At 42.5% G+C, this 23,738-nt stretch overlaps 1 protein-coding gene across 1 annotated transcript in view; it reads left to right on the top strand.

Annotated features, from left to right (window-relative positions):
• LOC149152139 (uncharacterized protein At3g49055-like) overlaps window positions 1-23,738 on the top strand; it is a 171,517-nt gene that overhangs the window by 92,221 nt on the left and 55,558 nt on the right. Inside the window, exons 2-4 of the mRNA XM_089437994.1 lie at window positions 2,707-2,783; window positions 3,072-3,183; window positions 3,345-3,461. Coding sequence (XP_089294120.1) covers window positions 2,707-2,783; window positions 3,072-3,183; window positions 3,345-3,461 — 306 coding nt within the window. The remainder of the gene's footprint in view (window positions 1-2,706; window positions 2,784-3,071; window positions 3,184-3,344; window positions 3,462-23,738) is intronic.

Raw genomic sequence — 23,738 nt, 5'->3', positions numbered from 1 at the left:
GTCTCAGTTTGGTTTTTTCTTTTGCTGTCCTTCCTACAATTGTAACTCTGAAGCCCTCGAGGTTTGTCCTGATTCCAAGTGGGGTTATCCTTGTTCACTTCTTTTGTTTCCATATCTATTGCTTCTTTTTGCTGGTTTAGGATTTCAAATTTGTTTTGTATTTGTTAAAATTTTTTGTTTATTCTTTTTCCATTCTCTTTATATGTTGGCTTGGCTGCTTTTTTTGAATTTTGGAATTCTTCATCTTTCTTGACCTTTTTTTCTTAGAGGGAAATTCATCGTCTCCAAAGGGATTCGGGATGATCTTTGTTGACATTTTTCAGATACTCTGATCAGTGTTGCCTTGCCTTCTATTAGGGAAGCCTTTTCTCTAAGACAGCATCTACTTCAAAGCTCTTCTGTGACAACTGCCCATATTAACTCCCTCTTTCGTCTAGTCTTGTGCACTGGGGGTGCGCACTGTCCTGCAGCCACTTAGCTTAGCTGGGTGACATTAGGAGCACTCAACACTATCCCTTGCCTTGCACCTCCCAGGCTGAAGGTAGTACTACTTCGAGGGCGTATAGGATGATTAGAGCTACTTTGGTAGGACATCTACTCAGAGATGCAATACCAGTTTCTTTCCTTCTGCAGTATGTTGTTCAACTTTGGATATTGGGAGTGGTCCTATCACTTCTTAAGCCCTGCCCACCACCAGGAGTAGGCTGATGCTGCCCAGGATCATCCCCCAAGGCCCCATTAATCCAGGCCACTCTCTAGAGGACATTGTCAAGCAGGCACTTGATGTTAACATTCATAATGTTGATTTGGATGATGAATAAGGCTAACCTCCTCCTTGTGGCAACTGCATCTCTGTCCAGACAATGTTTCTTTACTGGCTTTCCTTCACTATATAGGGTTTTCCAATAACCCGCTTGTATGCATATGCTTATGCCATATTATTTCTTCTTGCTTTTGTACTTGTTTTCTTTTCATTTTTAATCTTCTCATTTTAATGGGGTCTTTTGCACCCGTCTGTTTTTGTTTGGCTATTCTTGCTGGTAGAAATCACTTTATTTTGAATACAAATTTTCAATTTCAATTTCAATTTCAATTTCAATTTCTATAGCCTATAGACATGGAACAGTTTTGTTTAAGATGCCCATAGTTGTGGTAGTGTTTCCATTTAAAGGAACATTCACATAATCTATAGGCTGTTCCCGTTTGTAGTTCCCTGCAAATTAATTGATTCAGGAAGAGTGCCTTTGCAAGGTCCAACGTTTTCACAGAAACGTGCATAAGAGGTTACTTGTCTCTGACTGGTTGCTCTGAAGATTTGATTTGTCACCCAAGTTAATTTCGTTTCTCCTTTAGAGTTCATCCAAAAATTCTAATGGAAGTGAGTACAGTCTTACCCAAATGGGGGCTTTAGAGAAGTCATCTAGCTATGGCTCGAGGGTGATGTTTCAGTACCTCATGTAGAGTCCAGCAGTGTACATGAAATACTGGCCTCCTTGGAATTTTTTGGTCTTTCTTTACAAGTAAGAACCCTAGGAGGAAGCCTTTGGCACATAGAATCAGTTCCAATTCTACCTTAGCCAGCCATGTTTAAATTATTCAGTTTTTAAGTTGTGCTTTTGAAAGCCAAAGCCTTAGAAATCTACATATTAGGGCATGTTTGCTTAAATAACTGACTTTGTCAATGAATCTCTCTGCACTAATGTTTCGGTTTGGGCAGGCAACCATGCTGTTCTCTTGGCAGGATTGGGTATGGCCTTTTATAGTTTGATTTCTGTCCTTTTTGAGCAGTTTCCTAAGTTTATGCAACAGCTGTGGCCCAGAGCATTGTGTGACAGCCTGGCTGAAAGTCAGGGGCAGTCTCCCCGGGTGGGTTCATGTTCAAAGGGGATCAGGCAATGCTGGAGGGCTCAGAATTGCACAAAGCTCTGCCAACTTGTTATCAAGAACCAACTAATCTAACCAGCCATCATAAGTCTTTCTGGGAATTGATTGGCTATTGATGTAATTTCTTTAATTCCTTAATTTAATAATCCGTTTAGACTGTCTAATTTGCTTTACTTCATCTCTTTTGTAAACGAAACCAAACATATTGTGAAATGAATGTAGTTTATAACACCGCTGTCACCAATTCTGCTATCTTTTTTACTAAAAAGCAAATTATCTGTGAAATGCGTGCATTGTGTAATGCTGCTGCCTTCATTATTTCACTTTTTCCAAACAAAAGCCAGAAAATTGTTGAAATATATGCATTTCGTAGCAATGATTTAACCACTTATGTGGAAAAGCTTGTTTCCTTTTCTTCCAAACTTGATTAGCTGTGTTATAAAATGATAAAGGGAAAACAAGTCCAGAAAATGAGCATGTTGAGTACGACTTCAAGCTCCAAACTTCAAATATTTGATATACATCTTTTTTATGCTGTTCCAGAATCTTTGTAGCTTATAAAGTTCGAGAGTATGATTTTTTTTACTTGAAAACAATTTTTTTCCTTGGGAATGGCTATTTTACTAAGTTTGAGTTGCAGAATATAAATTTGCTAAGGTCAGACATGTTGACAACTTTTGTTATCTGATACTTTTTCCTTCCATACAAATATTCACACAAGTAAAATCCATATACCAAGCATTCTGAAGCTCATTGGTAGAGAGTTATGCCCCTAGTACTTTACTATTTTGTGTTGACAATTGTGTTGTATTGTTAACACAGGCCTTTGCTATGGAAAGTATAATAAAATCAACACGGCTTGAAATAACAGAATTGCGGCACTCCTTGGAAGCATCACGGTATGTGCTTTAGCTTTTGTAACACATGAAGACACCTCCTAAAGGTGTTCACCTTTAACAAAATTCAGAATATCTATTTTAATGACATGTTTTTATGGCTTGAATTCTATGGTTTACATTAGTTGATCTTATTAATCTCCACATCTTGATCAGTTCCAAAGATAGTCTATGCAACATCATTGTATGTCCTTGGTTGGGTTCAAGCAGCCAGTCATATACTTTTATTTATATACTATTCTCAGGTTCCCAAACATGTCACTCCAGCTTCATTTTTCTGTCATGTTTCAGAGCAGAAGCTAACCACCTCAGAGAACTTTCAGAGAGTCAAAACCAGGATATTGCTAAAAATAAGTTACGCATCAAAGAGCTTGAAGAAAGGGAGATCGAACTAATTGAAAATGTAATACGCCTCTTTAGATTTGTTTTAAAATCAGTCATAAAACATTATAGTGCTGTTCCGAGTTTTAAAATCAAGTACTTGCTAGATGTTTATTCATGTAATTGTTCGATGGTTTTTATCAAGAATATATAATTTGGTTGACATTGCCTGTGTCTTGGAAGGTTGAAGCTCTCATGAAAGATATTGCAGTGTCAGAAGAAGACATAGCCAGATGGAGGGAGGCTTGTGAGCTGGAAGCAGAAGCTGGAAAAGCTATTATGAAAGAATGCCAAAAAGAGGTATGAAGGTTTTGTTTCTTAGTATGCTTGTTTGAATCTAAGGTACACATCTATAATCCTGGCTGATTTTTGACCTACATATCTAGACCATTGTTTATAGTGCAGGTTTCCTGTCTTAATATGGATGTGTGCATAAACAAAACATTTTTATTTATGCAAGTAAATCTAGGTTTAAGAGCTATTTTATATGCAAGCTCGTAGTTTTGTAATAATGTTTTAATTTTTCCATATTTTGTGTAAATCTATTTATCTTAAATAAGTCTTTAAATAGATGAGTAGCATGTTTAGGATTAACTAGATAAATAAAAGCCTAATTACCCCATAAAGATATCTTGTGCAACAAGTTAGGGCTTTAGTCCCTCTTTTGTATAAATAGTGGTTTCTCTCCTCTCTTGCAATAAAATTATAAATCCTATCCATCTGTGAATCAAATGATATCACTCTTTGGCTTGCATTTCTGGAGAAGTCTTTCTCCTTTATTTGGATTTTTAGGTGCAATCCATCCTTGAGTGTGCAAGTGCCCTCACTCGCTTGTTTGTTGTCTCTTTGTTTTGTAATTTGAGGTTCACTCCTATCATAATTGCTTTTGTTATTGCAGTAGCATGTTGATTTGCATCTAGGCACATTGCGTGGGGTATCGAGGTTTGTTTGATTTATAGGGCAGGAAAAATCTATGTGTTGCACGGTGCATACCTTCCGATTGGAGAGTTGGTAATGAGAATCTCTACCATTCTTACCATTTCCTTGAGATTTCTCTAGTGTTTGTTAGACTTGGGCATTATACATTTGTATGTGATTATACTTATTAAAGAATAGAGTAATGTGATGAATAGATAATTGGGTTTAAGTAGTCATATCAGTTGACCAAATCAATCGGTTGATTGATGGCTGCATTGGCAGTTAAGAAGTTGTAACTTGTTAATGTTTGTAGCTCGGATAGGAACTTTGGTATAGGTTTTGTGTCAAACATGCGGGAAGTCATTTGAGTCCTTTCTATTTTGTAATTCACTTTATTAAAGTGAATAGCCTTTTAGTTTTAATTTTTAAGTTATGAAAAGTCTAAAGTGTAATTTAATTACACTAGTGGTTTAGATAAATCTCCATCATTGATCTCTAGTTAGATTGGGATTAAATCTCAGCTGTTGTTCTCAATGAGAGATTAGGTTTGTGGAAACTTAGTCACTGTTACTGCAAAATCTAGCTGTGGGAAATATTGAGAGGGGGGTGAATCTATATTTCATTCAATTGTTATTTTGTGCCAGTTCAGATTTTTATTGCAAAATAAACCAGAACACAAGAGATAGAACAAAAATAATTTTATTGATGAAAATAGTGAGGATCCAAATTCTCTTTTACAACAAATCAGGCTCTACCCTGTACAACACAATCTCTGACCTTTTCAAGGCTCCAACCTTGAACAAATCCTCTCAACAATTCCAAGCTCCAACTTGGTAAGAAATGAGAACTCCAATCCTCTCAACAACTCCAAGCTCCAACTTGGTTAAACCAAAAGTTTACAAGAAATACTTCAAAAATGCTCCAAAATGTCTTCAATAATGCTCCAAGTATAGACAAGGATGTCTGCTCCAACAAGAGACCTATATCAGCTCAACAATTCTTCAATATAGCTGCTTCAACAAGGGTCAACAAGTCTGCTCCAACTTTGTCTTCAAGTCTGCACAAAAAGCTCTTCAACATCTACTCTAATTATGGCTCCAAGGTCTTCAACATTGTTCCAAAAAATAAAAGAGGGGCTGCTCCAAAAATATGAGTGTAAGTCTGGCTTCAAGATCTCCACAATAGGTCCTCTACAATCTGCTCCAACAAGACTTCAAAAGTGTCTTCAACAGTGGTCTTCAACTCAACTTCAAGGATGGTTTTCAAAGAAGTGTTACCAAGTCTGCAAAATGAGATCTGCTCCTAGAGGTTGGAATTCTGAAGCTTTCCACAGGTCTGTATGCCAAGTCTGTCACAGGTTCAAAGCTTCTTTCTAGGCCCAAAGTTCGTGTTGACAGATTTGAAGCACTTTTAAAGTTTTATAATTTATTAAAATATTTATGACCAATAGTAGATTCGTATGGTCGTGTTCGTATAGCGAAATTGACTGTGGTTGCAGTTGAGATGCCTCAGCGCCCAATTCAAAATCGTCATAGAAAATTGGACGAGTGGAAGTAATGCTGTTATTGTTATTCACATGTTTCTCCGAAATCGATATGGTGCGTGACCGCTGGACAATGGCTCTGTCTGCTGCCGGAACTGGTGTGTATTCCAATCCTCTGTCCATCTCGATCTTTTGTTGATAAACATTAGGAGGTGAACTACATTGCTTTGTATCCACATCATTTCTCTGTTGATAGACATCATATTGTGGATTACTGGAACTGTATTGTAAATTACCTATCAAATCATTTCTTGGTAGCGACTATTCCATTGGTGCTAATGATTGCCTCCGATGGACTGTCCCATAGGATTTGATTGGTTGATTAACAAGTCGGTCACTAGATAAAAGAGGAACACGATTTCTTTCAACACCATACTGTAGCGTTTCTCTCCCAGACATTGCTGCTGGGACTAGTAGGTCATAAAAGGAGGGTGGGGGATCACGAATGTGCCCTTCACATGGTGGAGGAGCTCGAGAAAGATGCCGTTCAACACCGTAATTTGGCATTTCTCTTTCAAACACAAGTGGACGAGGGTTATGTGTCTGCAAGGAGAGGAACTATGGTTTATATGGAATATGCCCAAAATCAACATTACCTACATATTCACTTCGCAATCTTTCTTACCTATTTCTAATAGCTTCTTCCCTTAATAAGTTGAAGCCTTCCTCTCTATTTCTTGCAGTATAAGCTGTACAGACCGTTGTTTGTTTGGGGTTACACTTGCTGGGATCTCCTCTGAATGGAGAAAAATACCAATTGTTTATGAATGCTATGGCTATGTTGCAAATGCGGTTGATATCCCTTTTGTCATTGTTCTTTATTCTAGCCTGAAGAAAAAAGTTCTGATTGAGAGCCGAATCCAAATGCTCTCCCGCGTGCGCGGGATTGTCTCTGCTCTAAAATATCAATTGTAATACTTTGCCAATAAAATGGACACGATGATTCAACGAGCTTCAATATAGACTCTTTTGTGCCTTCTTCCAAACATCTGCGAATTAGTGATGGCACATTATTGGAGGACATGATCACCACAGGAATGTCCTTGAGCTTTGAGGATTCCTTTATTCTCTTGAGCAAATTATAGCTAGACATTCTTGGCATATTGTAGTTCGTGATTATCATACTCACTTGAATATCTTCATTTACTGCGTCAGAATTCTCTCCTAATCCCAGAAATTCCAACACTCTTCTCCCACTATCCACAAATGTTACCTTGTGACAAGAGCTCTTCAACAATTGTTCGATAATTTTTCGATCTGTACTTACTACTACTGTCATCCACGGCCAACACATGAATTTGGGAAGTACTCGATTCCATTTGGGTCAATTGATGAGAAGTAGAACACAGTCTTTCCCTGTTTTGTACAAATTTGAATCTCCTAACACTTTCCTCTTTATATGTTTTGAAGTAGATTTTGCAGCAGAATATTTGTCCAATGTCTTTGTGATAGTATTTTCTCAATCTCATGTTGTTCAAAGTCGGACCGAATTCGTAAATATCGTGGATGCCATTGACAGACAATTTGTTTCCAAGGGTAAATACATAAGTTCCCATGTATTTCACGAGTTTCTTAGGTTATTTTTCTAACCAATTCTTTCCTTTGGATGAACCATATTTTTTTGAGGGACTTACAAATGGCTGTCTAACATTTGCAGTGGCTAGAGTTTGAGCATTTGTCTGTGCATCTATGTCGAGAATTTCTGCCAGAGAAGATTGGATTTGTGGGGATTCAATACTTGACATCGTATACAACTCACCAACTTCGAAATAGTTATCATAATCACTATTATTATAATCCGATCATTTTCATCTTTAAGATCATCTTCATTCTCATTATAATCTGTAATTGACATAAACTCTTCATGATTTTCTACGGAATGTAGTTATTCTTTATCAATAATTTTTGTAGATTCATTTCTTCCTCTCTGATTTCATCCTCAGTGTAATATCCCTTATCAGAGATATCCCTCAAACACAAGCAAACTCCAACTAGAGGAATAACAGTAATGCAACATACAATAATGTATACATGGAATATAAGCAGAAACTCGAGAAATGCAGAGAGAAATGCTAAGCCATTTTATTATACTGAGTAATGGAAAGAGTACAAGAGGTGATCAGAAAGATAGCACCTCGACTTGCACAAGGCAAGTGAAGAAACACACTCAGAATGGTAAGGAAATGGCCTCTCTCTGAACTGCGTCCAAACTGCTGGAGAACTGCTATGTTGCTGCTACTGCTGGAATCAAATGAGGATTTGGGGTTGTTCCCCTCAGAAAATGCTGGAACTTTGGAATCAGCCTCTACTCAATAAACCCAGAAAAGCCCAGAAAGCTTTTCTAAAATAGCTGACCCCTGAAAATCACCCCCTTGAGGATCTACGCTATCCCTCAAGGCTCTGCGCTGCCCCTGAAGAGAATCCTCCAAAACTCTACCCGAGACTCTGCCAAAATCCTCCAATATGCAAGGGCTGATCCCTTGCTCAATCTCCAAGCTCAAATCCTCCACATAAACCCGATCCAGAGTTCCTACCAAAAGAGACCGTGTCCTCCCCTCTCAAGGCTGCGCAGTCATCAAAATGCTCAGCTCCTCTTCAACTCCAGAAATCGCTCCTCCTGCAAAATACTGATGAAACTACCTTGCCCGAGCAGGCACTCGAAGCCCCCTAGGGCTAAGGGTGAGATCTCCGAACGAAGACACTCGATGCACTAAACAGTGCTGCAGACAGGCTAAACAGCCAGCTTGCTCTAAGTCGAAGTGACTAGCTCAAATGCAACATAATCGAATGATCAAAATGAGGAGGCTCCACTCTCCTTTATAGCATTGGCTTCTCTCAAAACCCTAAGGCCCACCTCCTCCAACGTAGCCTCTCTCTTGCCACGTGTTCCTTCTCCATCTGCGTAGTCCCTCCAAGTGTCTACGTGGGCCCCTTCTCTATGTGGTCCTTGGGCCCCTTTGGCTCCCCTTTTAAGTTACAACGTTGTGCTACTAAGGAGTGACTTTATTCATAAAGTGAGTTATGTCCCCCTTTCTTCACCTTTTTATTTATAAATAACTATAGAAGGCAAAATTGAGCAAAATCGAATATTCCAATTAGTCATGGCTAATTAGGAATATTACAGTCTCCCCCGGCAAAATTTTGCTTGTCCTCAAGCAACTGAAGTGATGGATGCTGCAAAATTTTCTCACTCTCCTAAGTGGCATCCTCATCTTGTAAATTCTTCCACCTCACCAAGAATTCCCGGACTGTCCTGCTCCGTAGCTGCCTCTCCTTGGTATCAATAATAGCCTCTGGCTGCAACACCAAATGCCCCTCATCATCCGTGGGTGGTAGCTCATCTGTCACTGTCACCTGCTGCCCTAATGCTTTCTTCAGGCATGATACATGAAAAACGTTATGAATCTTGTTGCCTTTGGGCAGCTCTAATTCATACGCAACTTGTCAAACCCTGCGTATCACCCTGTATGGCCCATAAAAGCGGGGATTGAGCTTATCAGTTCCCTTCTGTTTCAGTGACGACTGTCGGTATGGCTGTAATCGTAGGTAGACCAAGTCCCCTACCTCAAACTATCTCTCCACCCAACCCTTGTCAGCATACAGCTTCTGCTGGTTCTGCACTATAGCCATATTATCCTTGAGAGCTCGGAGGATATCCTGACTCTCTTGGATCCAAATCTTGGCTCTCGGAGCCTTGCTAGCACCAAACATCACGTCAGCAAAAAAAATAAAGGATGATATCCATACAAAGCATAGAATGGTGACATACCAATGGGCATGTGATGTGTAGTGTTGTAGTAGTACTCCCCCAGATGCAGCCACTTTAGCCATGCTCGCTGTTGCCCACTGACATAGTTACGCAAGTCGCCCTCCAGCCACTTGTTAACTATCTTCGTTTGCCCGTCTGTCTGTGGGTGATAACTGGTACTCGGTGTCAACACCGTCCCCGCCAACCGGAAAAGCTCCTGCCAAAACCCGCCCATGAAACGACTGTCCTTGTCACTGATGATGGTCTTAGGAAGACCATGCAGCCTGAAGACCTCTCTGAAGAACAGCTCGGCCACCTGCGCTGCTGTGTAGTGTGCGGATATGGCGAAAAAATGTGCGTACTTTGTCAATCGATCAACGACGACAAAGATACAATCCTTGCCCTGCACCATGGGCAACCCTGTGATGAAGTCCATTGAAATACTCTCCCATTTCCCCTCCGGAATGGGAAGAGGATGCAATAATCCTATGGGATGGCTCATCTCCCCCTTGTTCCTCTAGCAAATATCACACTCCCGGATATGCTGGAGTACGTCCTCCTTGAGGCCCTTCCTTGAGAACTTCTCTCTAATGGCCCTGTAGGTTTTGGTAAACCCTTGATGGCTGGCCAATGGTGAATCATGTGATGCATGAAGTATTTTCTTCTTGAGCTGAGATCCCTCAGTCAAGAAGATTCGGTCCCTATAGTAGATCATCTCATCGATTACCCTGTACCTGTCATCCGCCACCTGCCCATCCAGAACCTCACATGCAAATCTGTCCTTGGAGTACTCTACTAAGAGTCGAGCCCTCTAGTCTGTGTCCAAGCTCATAAGAGACAATGTGGCTGGTCTACGTGAAAGGGCATCTGCTACCACATTGTTCTTCCCCTTGACATACTCAATGTCAAAGTCATATGCTTGGATCTTATTGATCCACTTCTGCTGCCTCTGCTGTAGCTGTTTCTGCTCCAAAAAGAACCTGAGGCTGTTGTGATCAGTCCTCACCCTGAACCTGTTACCCACTAAATACTGCCGAAATTTGGCCAATGCATGCATAATGGCTAGCATCTCCTTGTCATATATAGAGTACAACCTCTCATGCGGAAGGAGCTTCTAGCTCTCAAAGGCTATAGGGTGACCTCCCTGCATCAACACTGCGTCGATCCTCTCCCCTGACGCATCACACTCCAAAACTAATGGCTGCGAAAAATCTGGCAATGCAAGCACTGGGCAGCTTCTCATAACCTCCTTGAGCCTGTTAAAGGCTCGTTGCACTGTATCCGACCAACTGAATGCCCCCTTCCTCGTCAGATCTGTTAGGGGTGCAGCAAGCTGTGAGAAACTCTTGACGAACTTCCAGTAGTAAGTACAAATGCCAATGAATCCCCGAAGTTTTGTCACGTTCCTTGGCTCTGGCCAATCTCTGATGGCCCTGATCTTCTCCTCGTGGACTCTCACTCCATCCACTCCTATGATGTGTCCCAAGTACAACATCTCCGTCAACCCAAACTCACACTTGGAGAGCTTGGCATAGAACTGCTGCTCCTCCAGAATGCGCAACACTGTTTCATTGTGTTGGAGAAGCTCCTCCCAAGTCCTGCTGTAAATGAGAATATCATCAAAGAACACCAACACAAACTTCCTTAAGTGACTGTGGAAGATGTGATTCATGCAGGACTGGAATGTAGCTGGGGTATTGGTTAGCCTGAAGGGCATCACCAAAAACTCAAAGTGCCCATAGTGACACCTGAAGGCGGTCTTGGGAATGTCTCGCTCCCTCACGCGAATCTGATGGTACCCAGATCTCAAATCAATCTTTGAGAAGAACCGTGCTCCTCTCAACTCATCCATCAACTCATTGATCCTGGGTATGGGGTACCTGTTCTTCAGGGTCTTCTTGTTCAGGGCCCTGTAGTCAATGCACATCCTCAATGTGCTGTCCTTCTTCTTCACCAACACCACGGAAGAAGAAAAAGGACTCGTGCTCGGCCAAATGTGCCCAAGAGCTAGCAACTCCTGAAGGGCCCGCTCAATCTCATCCCGATAGGCCTTGGGATGCCTATAGGGGGTAGTAATCACTGCCTGTATGCCCTGCTCAAGCTCAATGGTGTGCTCAAACCCTCGGTCAGGTGGCTGTCCTGGCAGAATCTCCCCAAACACTGGCATACTGGTCAAGGATGGACTGTATCTCTGGGTGCACCGTCTGCGCTGTGGTCCCTGCCTCTGATGCACACAGCTCCACTGCCCACTCTACGTCTCCCTTCCGGAAGACTGCCTCCATCCGATGAGCTGAAACAGTCTAAGGCGGATATGTGTGTTGTCCTCGTATCTTCTCATGCCTCCCTGTCTTCTCATCATCCCATTCCATCTCTAGGGCCTTCCAATGTGTCGTGACCTTCCCTAGAGTGATAAGCCATTGAACACCCAGTATCAGGTTGGTGTCCGGAATATCTACCACGAAAAAGTGGTCAGTCAGTGTGTAGGTGCCCATTGTCACTGATAACTCTAGAACATAACGAGCACACACCATGGTCTGATCTCCTGGGACCAAAACTGAAAAGCCATTGAAGCTCTCTGTCTGTATACCTCTTCGCTCAACCATCTGTGCATCGATGAAATTGTGGGTTGCCCCACTGTTAACCAAAATTGATACTTGCTGGCCACGTACTGTCCCCCGTACGTGCAACGTCAAATACTTGGGAACTCCTCGCAATGCTGCAAGGGCCCCTCCGGTAGGTGCAAAAGCTGCACCACCTGCTGTTAGTGGTGGAGGTGGCAAACGATCTTGTGCGGCATGACTGTCTCCTGCCTCCATAACATCCTCCTTATCCTCTTCCCCACTACTCTCGGAGAAGACCTCAATAAAATGTGCTTTGCCAGCAGCACATCTATGTCCTGGTGCCCACAGCCCCTGACAGGTAAAGCACAACTGCTTCTTCTTTAGCTCCCTCCTGGCATCATCATCAATCTGTGCTCATCCTGGATTTCCCTTTGGAGGCGGAATCCTCACATCCTTCCCCTTATGCTGGAAAGCCTGTCTCTGGGGATAAGGTGTCCGAGTCCTGGGTAAGGCATCCTGTAAGTCTCGAGTCCTGCTACTAGCATCCTGGAGTGTGGCTGGTCTAGTGGATCTGACTAGACCCTGAAGTGGCTCTGCTAACCCCTTAACAACCATGTCGATCCTTCGTGTCGCGGATAGATCTGGTCATCATTGAAATCCTCAAGAAGTCTGCAATGTAGGTCTCTGGGTTCCCGGGCTGTTTGAGCCTCGTCAGCTCAACAAAGCATTGTTTTGGATCCCTCCGGTCAAACCTCTCTATCAGTCTCCTGGTGAACTCGGCATATGTCGTCACTGTGGAGTGTTCGAGTGTAACCAACCCATGGAACCACCAGTCCTGGGCCTCACCATCCAAATGTAATGTCGCCACCTTGATGGCCTCTGTCTCCGACATCTGGTTAAGCTGGAAATAGATGTCCAGCTTCTCCACCCAAGACTTTGCCAAACTGTTTGATGAGCCATCAAACGTAGGCAAGTGGAATCTACTAGCTGTGCGGTGGGTGTCTCCATCATGATAATGCCGGTACCCTCTGTGATGGTCGCGGGGTCTACTATCCCGCTGGAGCTGAACAAAGTCTCTGAATGAGAGAGCATCCCTAAACTCCTGCCCATAGGCCTGGTACTCTGCAAAATAATCGCCCATATGATCGGGCTCTGCCTCCTGCTGGGCTCCGGCCCCCGTGTCTGCTCCTAGGAAAGTGGGCATGGTAGAGCGTGTAGGGGCATGTGAGGCCATCTGCTGAGTAGTATCATGCTGAGTGGCACCCTACTCTGGCAAATGGTGGGATGTACCCGATCCCTCACCAACCTGGAAAACCCATGGGTTCTCAAGCTGTCTAGCCTCCACCGCTGTGAATCTCTTCCCCATCACCTCGATCTGCCTCGACAGATCCTGCACTGATTTGAGGAGCATGTCCGCAAATCTCTTCCCGTCCTCATTTGCCATCAGATCCTCCTGCTTTGTGTCCACCACAGGCTCCTCCTATTCTGTGTCCACCACCCGAACACAGTCTCCCTCTCCACAGGTGTTCTCCAACCTACGCTCAATATCTCTGTATTTCCTACCTCTGTAACAGATGTAGGGTTTCTCCCTTGGTGTCATAGACTGCTAGCTCCACAGGTTGAGCCAGATCTATGCTCTGATACCACTGTAATATCCCTTATCAGAGATATCCCTCAAACACAAGCAAACTCCAACCAGAGAAATAACAGTAATGCAACATACAATAATGTATACATGGAATATAAGCAGAAACTCGAGAAATGCAGAGAGAAATGCTAAGCCATTTTATTATACTGAGTAATGGAAAGAGTACAAGAGGTGATTAGAAAGATAGCACCTCGACTTGCACAAGGCAAGTGAAGAAACACACTCAGAATGGTAAGGAAATGGCCTCTCTCTGAACTGCGTCCAAACTGCTGGAGAACTGCTATGTTGCTGCTACTGCTGGAATCAAATGAGGATTTGGGGTTGTTCCCCTCCTCAGAAAATGCTGAAACTCTGGAATCAACCTCTGCTCAATAAACCCATAAAGGCCCATAAAGATTTTCTAAAATAGCTGACCCCCGAAAATGACCCCCTTGAGGATCTACGCTATCCCTCAAGGCTCTGCGCTGCCCCTGAAGAGAATCCTCCAAAACTCTACCCGAGACTCTGCCAAAATCCTCCAATATGCAAGGGCTGATCCCTTGCTCAATCTCCGAGCTCAAATCGTCCACATAAACCCGATCCGGAGTTCCTACCAAAAGAGACTGTGTCCTCCCCTCTCAAGACTGCGCAGTCATCAAAATGCTCAGCTCCTCTTCAACTCCAGAAATCGCTCCTCCCGCAAAATACTGATGAAACTACCTTGCCTGAGCAGGCACTCGAAGTCCCCCAGGGCTAAGGGTGAGATCTCCGAACAGAGACACTCGATGCACTAAACAGCGCTGCAGACAGGCTAAACAGCTAGCGTGCTCTAAGTCGAAGTAACTAGCTCAAATGCAACATAATCAGATGATCAAAATGAGGAGGCTCCTCTCTCCTTTATAGCGTTGGCCTCTCTCAAAACCCTAAGGCCCACCTCCTCCAACGTAGCCTCTCTCTTGCCACGTGTTCCTTCTCCATCTGCGCAGTGCCTCCAAGTGTCTACGTGGGCCCCTTCTCTACGTGTTCCTTGGGCTCCCTTGGCTCCCCTTTTAAGTTACAACGTTGTGCTACTAGGGAGTGACTTTATTCATAAAGTGAGTTATGTCCCCCTTTCTTCACCTTTTTATTTATAAATAACTATAGAAGGCAAAATGGAGCAAAATCGAATATTCCAATTAGCCATGGCTAATTACGAATATTACACTTAGCCTTCATATACCCACTTTCATTAGCAGTCTTATTTTCCATTGCAGTGAGCTTGTGCTGTTCCTCAAAATCTTCCTGCTTAACTTCATTATCATAATCTTATGCTAAAAGCAGTAATTCTTCTCTAGTATTTTGCATAAATCCATTCCTTTCTTCCATGATTTCATCCTCTTTGACATTAAGGTCAATTTCTATTGTTGGTGTTGAATCCAGTGTTCTAATATTCTCCATTGATTTTACAATTGTTTTTCTAATTCCTTGTAGCGATTCTAGAATCTCACTTAATTCTTTGAAATATGTGTCCATGATTCAGGACATAAGAATATAGTGGGACAGACTGTGTAGTGGTTGAACGACCAAAAGGCTGAATATCTCTGATACCATTGTAGTAAATAAACATTGGTATGTTTGTACTTTAAATGTGTTATATATATATGATAGTAATGATTGAAATTGTAGAATGTTACAATGAGGGCCCTGCTTATATACTAGGCAAGGTTCCCCTTCAGAAATAGTCATGTCCTTTTGGGGCATCTCTTCAATAACTAATTGAATATATATTTATGTTTGTTACATCGTAGTAAACAAACACTCGCCTGTTTGTTCTTTAAACGTGTCATACACAAATGTATTGTAAATATATATATATACATATTGATAGAATGATAGAATTGATTGAAATTGTAGAATGTTACAATGAGGGCTCTGCTTATATACTAGGCAAGGTGCCACTTCACAAATACTCTTGTCCTTTGGGACATTTCTCTTCAATAAGTAATTATTATTTAATATGTATTTATGTTTGTTACATTGTCGCCCTCTTAAGGAATGTTTTGTCCTCAAAGCATCATAAGTGAAATTTTCTTTGGCTATGTACATCACTTGTCTATTTTTATAGGTATGACTTTGGCATGTTGATGTTGATATCATTCTTTGTGAATCCATCTCTTCATTTTTTTTAAATAAATAAATAAATAAATAAATATCTATATATATATATATTAATTTCTACTTTATTCTAATTCTTATTTTTATTCTAATAAATTTTATTTTTATTTTTATAATATAGTATTTTAATCTCTTTATTAACCTAAGTTTTCTTATACCTAAGTATTATATTTTTAACTTGTATTCTTTTTAACTTTATAACCACTCGTTGCGTCCATTTGTATACCGGGGGTTATGGGTGGTTCACATGGCTCGTGCTCTGCAAGACTCAATAAATTTACTGCAATCAGATGCTCATCCACCTCGTGCCATCCACAATCTTCGTCGTGAGCAACTGCCATGGACAGTCGTCATCGTTGTTGTGCCTCTGTGTCCACCAGAGAAGATGTATCATCTCCCAGTAGTCCTTGAAGTTCCATCTTCATCTCTGTTAATTTCATTTTATCAGCAGGACCTTTGGGCACCACCGAATCTATAACAAAAATTCCTGTCTTGGTGGGAAAGGTGTGTCTCACAAGCTGTTCAGTTTTACGTTGAAGCCCTTATCGACACGCTTCATCAAATTCTTTATGTACAAGGGTCATCCGAAGTGTGGCTCAAGGAATATGTACTGCATTGTTGCATTCGTCTTGACACTTCTGTATAATTCTCAGTGCCCTTACCACTCTATCCAATGGACAAGAGCTCTCTTGTTTGCCGCCAGCTTCAAAGCCATAGCCTGCAGATTTATTGAAGTATTTTGACATATAAACACTGCCCCTCGAGGTAGACTGTTCCTTAGAATGGAATACCAGTTCTCTGCATTGCTTCCATGAAATGAGAATCTGGAATATTATGGCTTGCTTCTCAAGGATTTATGCCTCTTGAGAATATTGGAATACCAGGGTTCATGCCTCTTAAGAATATTGGGATACCATGAACAACTTCCATGAGTACCTGCAGGCAGTTTAGTTGTCCTCAAGGATTCAAGGTGTGCCTCCCTTTTAGAAGAATCTTGCACCACTGCGAATTGATAACACTTCCAATGCAAACCGGTATCAAGTTCAACATCTTTTAAAAGTTTATCATTGTCATTGGATATGAATACCAGTGATAGTCTGTTGGTGCACAAGATGAGTTGGAGAACGTTACAGGGAAGATGCCAGAGTTCCTTCCCAAAATATTTATCGGCCCATTCCTGAACGGATTTTGCCTCGGCACTTGACAACAATGAGATGGCCAACTTTGCCTTAAGCCCAACTTCGTCTGCACACAATCTCATCTCTGAAACTGGAGGAAACGAGTTTATTATACTCCTCGAAACTTCCATGTTCTTGTTCTGTTTGTTGATGCTGAGTATTTCAATGGTTTCTCCCCATCCCATTCATTCATTGTATACTGTTTTGCTACCTCATCATATGCAAAAACAATTTCGCTGATCCCGATCTCCTTTGGATTTCCATAAATTTTTTCATAACGAGGTTTTGGTTTTCTAATATATTTGCATGAATACTGTAGAAATCTCTGTTTTCCCACCCCGGTTTTCAGTTTCTCCTTATTTCTCCCATGTAGTTAAATGCCCATTACCATAACCATACATTTAACAGACTGAAAAAAATAAATATTGCTGAAAACACAAATTCTGGAAATTTTTCAGAATGCTGGAAATTAAATAATTAAAAATCAGCAATCAAAAACAGCCATTAAAACACATTAAAACACTGTTATTTTTGGTCAACTTGACCCTGGAAAAACCCCCTACTACTCTTGGGGAAAACCAGTTTGAGAGCTCTTCTTTATTTCTGAAAATTGCCTTTTTACAGTGAGAATTATTCAGCAAAAAATCAGCAAGCAAATTTACAACTTATCTCCTTTCCCGTGCCTCACAACAATCTGGAAATTACAGTAAATAGGACAGCAATAAATGCTGTACGGCCTCCGTTTTGTGTGCATAAAAATCAGCAAACTGCTCCTCGATTTTTGTGCAAAAATCTGCCTTTCACTATGTGCTGAATCAGCTGTACAAATCTGCTCAACTGCTGCCTTGGAATGTGTGCCAAGCTGCTGTCTCCTTCTCCTCCCTGCTCAGAAATCTCTCTTGCTCTCTTGCTCTCCTTCTCCCAATCTGCTCATGAAAGAATGAATGACCTTTTCCTCCTTTAATATAACTCCAAGTGACTTTTGGGTGATCCAAGTGACTTTTGGGTGATCTCTAAATTCAATGGCTGAAATAGATTTAGATCAATGGCTGAGATTAAATGCTCATTTAAATCTCACTTTCTATTTTTTAATTCACCCCACTTTAATAAAGACCCACTTAGTCATTTATTTCCAAAGTCACTTTTCCTTTCTAATTTTTCATTTACTTTATAAAAGTTACTTTAAAATTAGACTTAGTAACTTTATCACTTAAAGTCACTTTTAAATTAGATTTAACTTTATAAAATTATAAAGTCACTTTAGGAGAAAAATTAAATTCTTTTGGACACTTTTCCCTAGGCAAAAGATCAAAGTCTAAGGGAACCACCTGTCCTCCGGTACCAAATTTCAACACTCCCTCTTACCGAGGAAGGTGTTCCTCACCACACCCATCTTGTCTCTGAAGTAGACATGCTTGCCCCGTGGTAAGGCTTTGGTAAGAATATCTGCAACCTGCTCATCAGTGGAAATATACTCAAGTTTCACAACTCCCTTCTGAACATAGTCTCTGATGAAATGATATCTGATCCCGATATGCTTTGACCTGTCATGAAATACTGGATTCTCCGTGAGTTTAATGCAACTCTGATTATCACAGTAAATCACTGAAGGTCTCAACGGCTGACCAAATAAGCCAAACAACATCTTGCGAAGCCAGATAGCCTCACAACTAGCTAGACTGGCTGCCATATACTCTGCTTCTGCTGAACTCAGTGCTACTGACTGCTGCTTCCGGCTGAACCATGACACTACTGCTGAACCCAACCCAAAACAGCACCTTGAAGTGCTCTTCATATCAGAAGCACAACCTGCCCAATCAGAATCAGTGTATCCTGCCAATCTCACTCCATCTCCCTGCCTGTAGTCCAGACCATAATCCACTGTCCCCTGCAAGTACCGCAAAATGTGTTTTGCAGCCACCCAGTGAACCTTCCTAGGCTCACACATAAACTGACTCATCGTGTTGACTGCAAAACAGATATCTGGTCTAGTGTTGACCAAATACATCAAGGAACCAATCAGCTGCCTGTACAATGTGGGATCCACCAACTCGGAATCCGAAGCATGAAGCTTCTTCCAGTTGGTGATCATCGGTGTCGACATGGGTCTACAATCCTTCATGTGGAATTTGCTAAGGATGTCCACAATATACTTCCCCTGCCCCAGAAAGAAATGCCCCTCCTCCTGCCACACCTCCAAACCCAAAAAGTAATGCATCAAGCCGATGTCCTTCATCTCAAACTCCGCCGCAAGATCTCTCTTGCAGTGCTCTATGAGTCTCTCTGCACCTGTAATGATCAAGTCATCCACATACAACACCAGAATGAGAGGCTCCTCACCAATCACAATAAAGTAAAGGTTCGGATTTGCCTCACTCTTTGTGAAACCCATCCCCTGCAAGTATGTATCTATCCTGGAGTACCAAGCTCTTGGAGCTTGCTTCAGGCCATAAAGGGCCTTCTTCAGTCTGCACACATGGGACTCCTTCCCATGCACCTCAAAGCCCTGTGGCTGCTCAATGTACACCTCCTCCTGTATGAAGCCATTGAGAAATGCGGTCTTCACATCCATCTGGTGGATCTTCCAACCCATCTCTGCTGCTATCGATATAATGGAGCGGATCGAAGTATATCGAGCCACGGGAGCGAAGGTCTCCTCATAATCAACTCCCTCTACCTGGGAGAACCCTCTAGCCACAAACCTCGCTTTGAATTTCTCAATGCTGCCATCTGCAGCATGCTTTACCTTGTAAAGCCATCTGGAAGTAACCACGGATTTGCCCTCAGGCCTCGGCACCACCTCCCAAACATCATTCTTCATGATAGAAGAATACTCCTCCTGCATGGCCTCTCTCCAGACCTGCTGGCTAGCTGCCTCATAGCTAGAAGGCTTAGAGTCAAGGATGCTGGTAACCATCGCCATATAGCTACAAAACCTCTTAGGTGGTCTACTCTCTCTGACCGGCCTCTTCGGCTCAGCAACAGATGTGGCATCTCTCAAGGTGTCCTGAAGCCACTTGGGCTTCCTCTTCCCTGAGCGCACTTCTCCCACTGGAGAATGAAACTCCTCCTCCTCATCATCATCAGTAGCCTGAACTCCTGATTGTCTGTCTGCTATCCTCCTGCCTGCACCTGAACCTGTAGAAGCTGAGGTACCGTGTGAACTGTCCATCAGTGGACTCCCTAGTGAACTGCTCTGCATGCTGCCCGGAGCACCACCCCTTTGGCTCGGCGAGCCACTGCTCACTGATGGACCTGACATCCTCATAGATGTACCTCCGGATCCTCCTGATCCCTGCCCACTGGATCCCTGCGACTGACTCAACTGCTGCTGAGGGTCTGGCTGATCCAGATACTCTAACTCCCGTGACCTCCTAAAGGCCCTGTCCTCCTCGAACTTCACATCCCGTCTGACAACAACTCTCATCTGTGCAGGAATGTAAATCCGAAAGGCCTTTGAGGTCTCACTGTAGCCCACAAAGATACCCTTCTCTGCGGTGGGCTCTAGTTTGGTCCTCTTCTCCTTGGGTATATAGGAGTATGCAATGCATCCAAAGATATGAAGATGACCAAGATCAGGATTCTTCCCAGAGAAAGCCTCCTCTGGAGTCATGTGCCCCAAGGCACGATGCAGACTCCTGTTCTGCAAGTAAACAGCTGTGTTGCAGGCCTCTGCCCACAAGAACAATGGCAACCCCAGATCATGTAACATGGCTTTGGCAGCCCCTATGATGGATCTGTTCTTCCTCTCTGCAACCCCGTTCTGCTGGGGGTTGTAAGGAACAGTGAACTCCCTCCTAATGCCTGCCTCTGCACAATAGTCAACAAACTCTCCAAGGGTGTACTCTCCTCCATTGTCCGACCTCAAGGACTTGATCTTTCGACCTGTCTGAGTCTCCACAAGAGCTCTGAACTCCTGAAACCGCTTGAAGACCTCACTCTTGGTCTTCAAAAAATAAATCCAGGTCCTCCTGAAGTGATCATCAATGAATAACACATAGTACTCATATCCACTCAAGGAAACATGAGACATCCGACCGCTCACATCGGAATGAATCAAATCAAGTATCCCCGTCGCTCTGCTGTCACTGCTGGGAAAAGGGGATTTGGCAAACTTGCCCATTGCACAACCTCTGCAAGTATCAAAGTGATCAGTACTGAAATCTGGCACACTTGTAGTGATCTCCCGCAATGTCCTCAAGGCTCCATGATACATATGTCCCATCCTGCGGTGCCAAATCTCACACAGCTCAGAACTGCTAGCTCTGCTGTCGGTACTACTGCTCAATGCCAAAAGGGGTTGGAATGCAAACTTGTACACCTTTGCATGGCGTACACCTATCACTCTAGCTGAATCAGCTGGAGTGCCCCTGGGATACATCAACACCTGTCCTCCCCTGAACAGTACCTCATATCCTCTGTCCTCCAAAGCTGAGACGGATATGAGGTTCTTCCTCATCCCTGGCACATAAAGAACCTCTGACACCCTCAAGGGAGGTTTGGACTCCCTCTGAAATGTCACTGTCCCCACCCCGACTGCTCTAACAACTCTGTCATCACCGAGTACTACCTCAATATCAGTGCCACTCTCTGAAAGCTCTGAGAAGTACTCACGGACTCCTGTCATGTGACGTGAAGCCCCATTGTCCACATACCAGATACCTGTAGATGCTCCGCTAATCGAGCGAAAAGCATGCTCCCTCTGAACCTGTGTGGCAGGTGATCCTGCACTAGAGGACTCACACGTAGTGAACGCAAACTCCCGGTCAAAACGACCTGCAAAGTCCTCAATCTCTGCTGAAGTTGCCACGTCCTGGTTCTTCCCCTTCGTCTTCTTCTTCTTCTCCGGACACACAACTGCATAGTGTCCCATCTTTTGACAATTCCAACACTTCACCTTGGAATAGTCCTTCTGTGTGTTCCCCTGTTTACCTTTACCTTTGCCTTTGCCCCCACCACTGCTTGTGGAAGCCTGCTTCTTCCCTTTGCCTTTCTTGCCTCCTGCCACCAGTGCTACATCCTCGTCCTGCTCAATGCAATCATCCCAAAACCTCTCCCATGTGGGAAGGGTCTCACGTGCACAAACCCCATCAGTGAAGTTCAACCATGAACGGGGGAGGCCATTCACTGCAATCCGCACCAACTCAGTGGGTGGAATGGCCTCTCCAATCGCTGCCAACTCATCTCTCACATTGGTAATCTTTGTGAGATATCCAACTGCACTATCATTCCCCATCTTAATGTTCTTCAGCTTCTCCTTCAGGACCATCTTCCGGTTCTCATTGGTACTCTGGTAGAGATTGGACAATGCTGTCCACATCTCATGGGCATTGCTCTTTCCTCTCACATGAGGAATGCAATGGTCTTTGATTCCGTCTAGAATCAGCTTCTTACCCTTATTGTTCTTCTTTTTATACTCAGCCAACTAAGTAACATCAGTGGGCACAACAACAGGGTTTTGTGCGGTATGTACCATGATATCCCAGACTTCTGCCTCCTCAAAGATACTCTGCATTCTCTCCTTCCAAACGCTGTAATTTATATGCCCATCCAGCCTATCCTCCACCCTCAATCCCAATGACATCCTGCTGTCCTAAAACTGAAAAAATAGCACTGCTGTAGTAAAGATAAAACTGCTGTTTATGAAAAAATCAGCTTGCTGGAATTTTCTGAGTGAAAAATCAGCAACTGTAATTTTTCCTTTTGCTGTCCCAAACTGCCCTTCAGCACTCAAGCTCTGATACCATGTAAAAATTTCTGTTTTCCCACCCCGGTTTTCAGTTTCTCCTTATTTCTCCCATGTAGTTAAATGCCCATTCCCATAACCATACATTTAACAGACTGAAAAAAATAAATATTGCTGAAAACACAAATTCTGGAAATTTTTCAGAATGCTGGAAATTGCAGAATTAAAAATCAGCAATCAAAAACAGCCATTAAAACACATTAAAACACTGATATTTTTGGTCAACTTGACCCTGGAAAAACCCCCTACTACTCTTGGGGAAAAGCAGTTTGAGAGCTCTTCTTTATTTCTTAAAATTGCCTTTTTACAGTGAGAATTATTCAGCAAAAAGTCAGCAAGCAAATTTACAACTTATCTCCTTTCCCGTGCCTCACAGCAATCTGGAAATTACAGCAAACATAACAACAATAAATGCTGTACGGCCTCCGTTTTGTGTGCAGAAAAATCAGCAAACTGCTCCTCGATTTTTGTGCAAAAATCTGCCTTTCACTATGTGCTGAATCAGCGGTACAAATCTGCTCAACTGCTGCCTTGGAATGTGTGCCAAGTTGCTGTCTCCTTCTCCTCCCTGCTCAGAAATCTCTCTTGCTCTCTTGCTCTCCTTCTCCCAATCTGCTCATGAAAGAATGAATGACCTTTTCCTCCTTTTCCTCCTTTAATATAACTCCAAGTGACTTTTGGGTGATCCAAGTGACTTTTGGGTGATCTCTAAATCCAATGGCTGAAATAGATTTAGATCAATGGCTGAGATTAAATGCTCATTTAAATCTCTCACTTTCTATTTTTTAATTCACCCCACTTTAATAAAGACCCACTTAGTCATTTATTTCCAAAGTCACTTTTCCTTTCTAATTTTTCATTTACTTTATAAAAGTTACTTTAAAATTAGACTTAGTAACTTTATCACTTAAAGTCACTTTTAAATTAGATTTAACTTTATAAAATTATAAAGTCACTTTAGGAGAAAAATTAAATTCTTTTGGACACTTTTCCCTAGGCCAAAGATCAAAGCCTAAGGGAACCACCTGTCCTCCGGTACCAAATTTCAACAAATACCTTTCATTGTCACCAGAGGACCATTCAACATGCCCGTTATCAGAGC

The sequence above is a fragment of the Pinus tabuliformis genome, chromosome 9 (assembly GCF_031772625.1).
Source record: "Pinus tabuliformis cultivar Carrire ecotype Pingquan chromosome 9, CPIR1, whole genome shotgun sequence".
In the NCBI taxonomy this organism is placed as follows: Eukaryota; Viridiplantae; Streptophyta; class Pinopsida; order Pinales; family Pinaceae; genus Pinus; species Pinus tabuliformis.
This window is presented reverse-complemented; position numbering and strand designations above follow the sequence as displayed.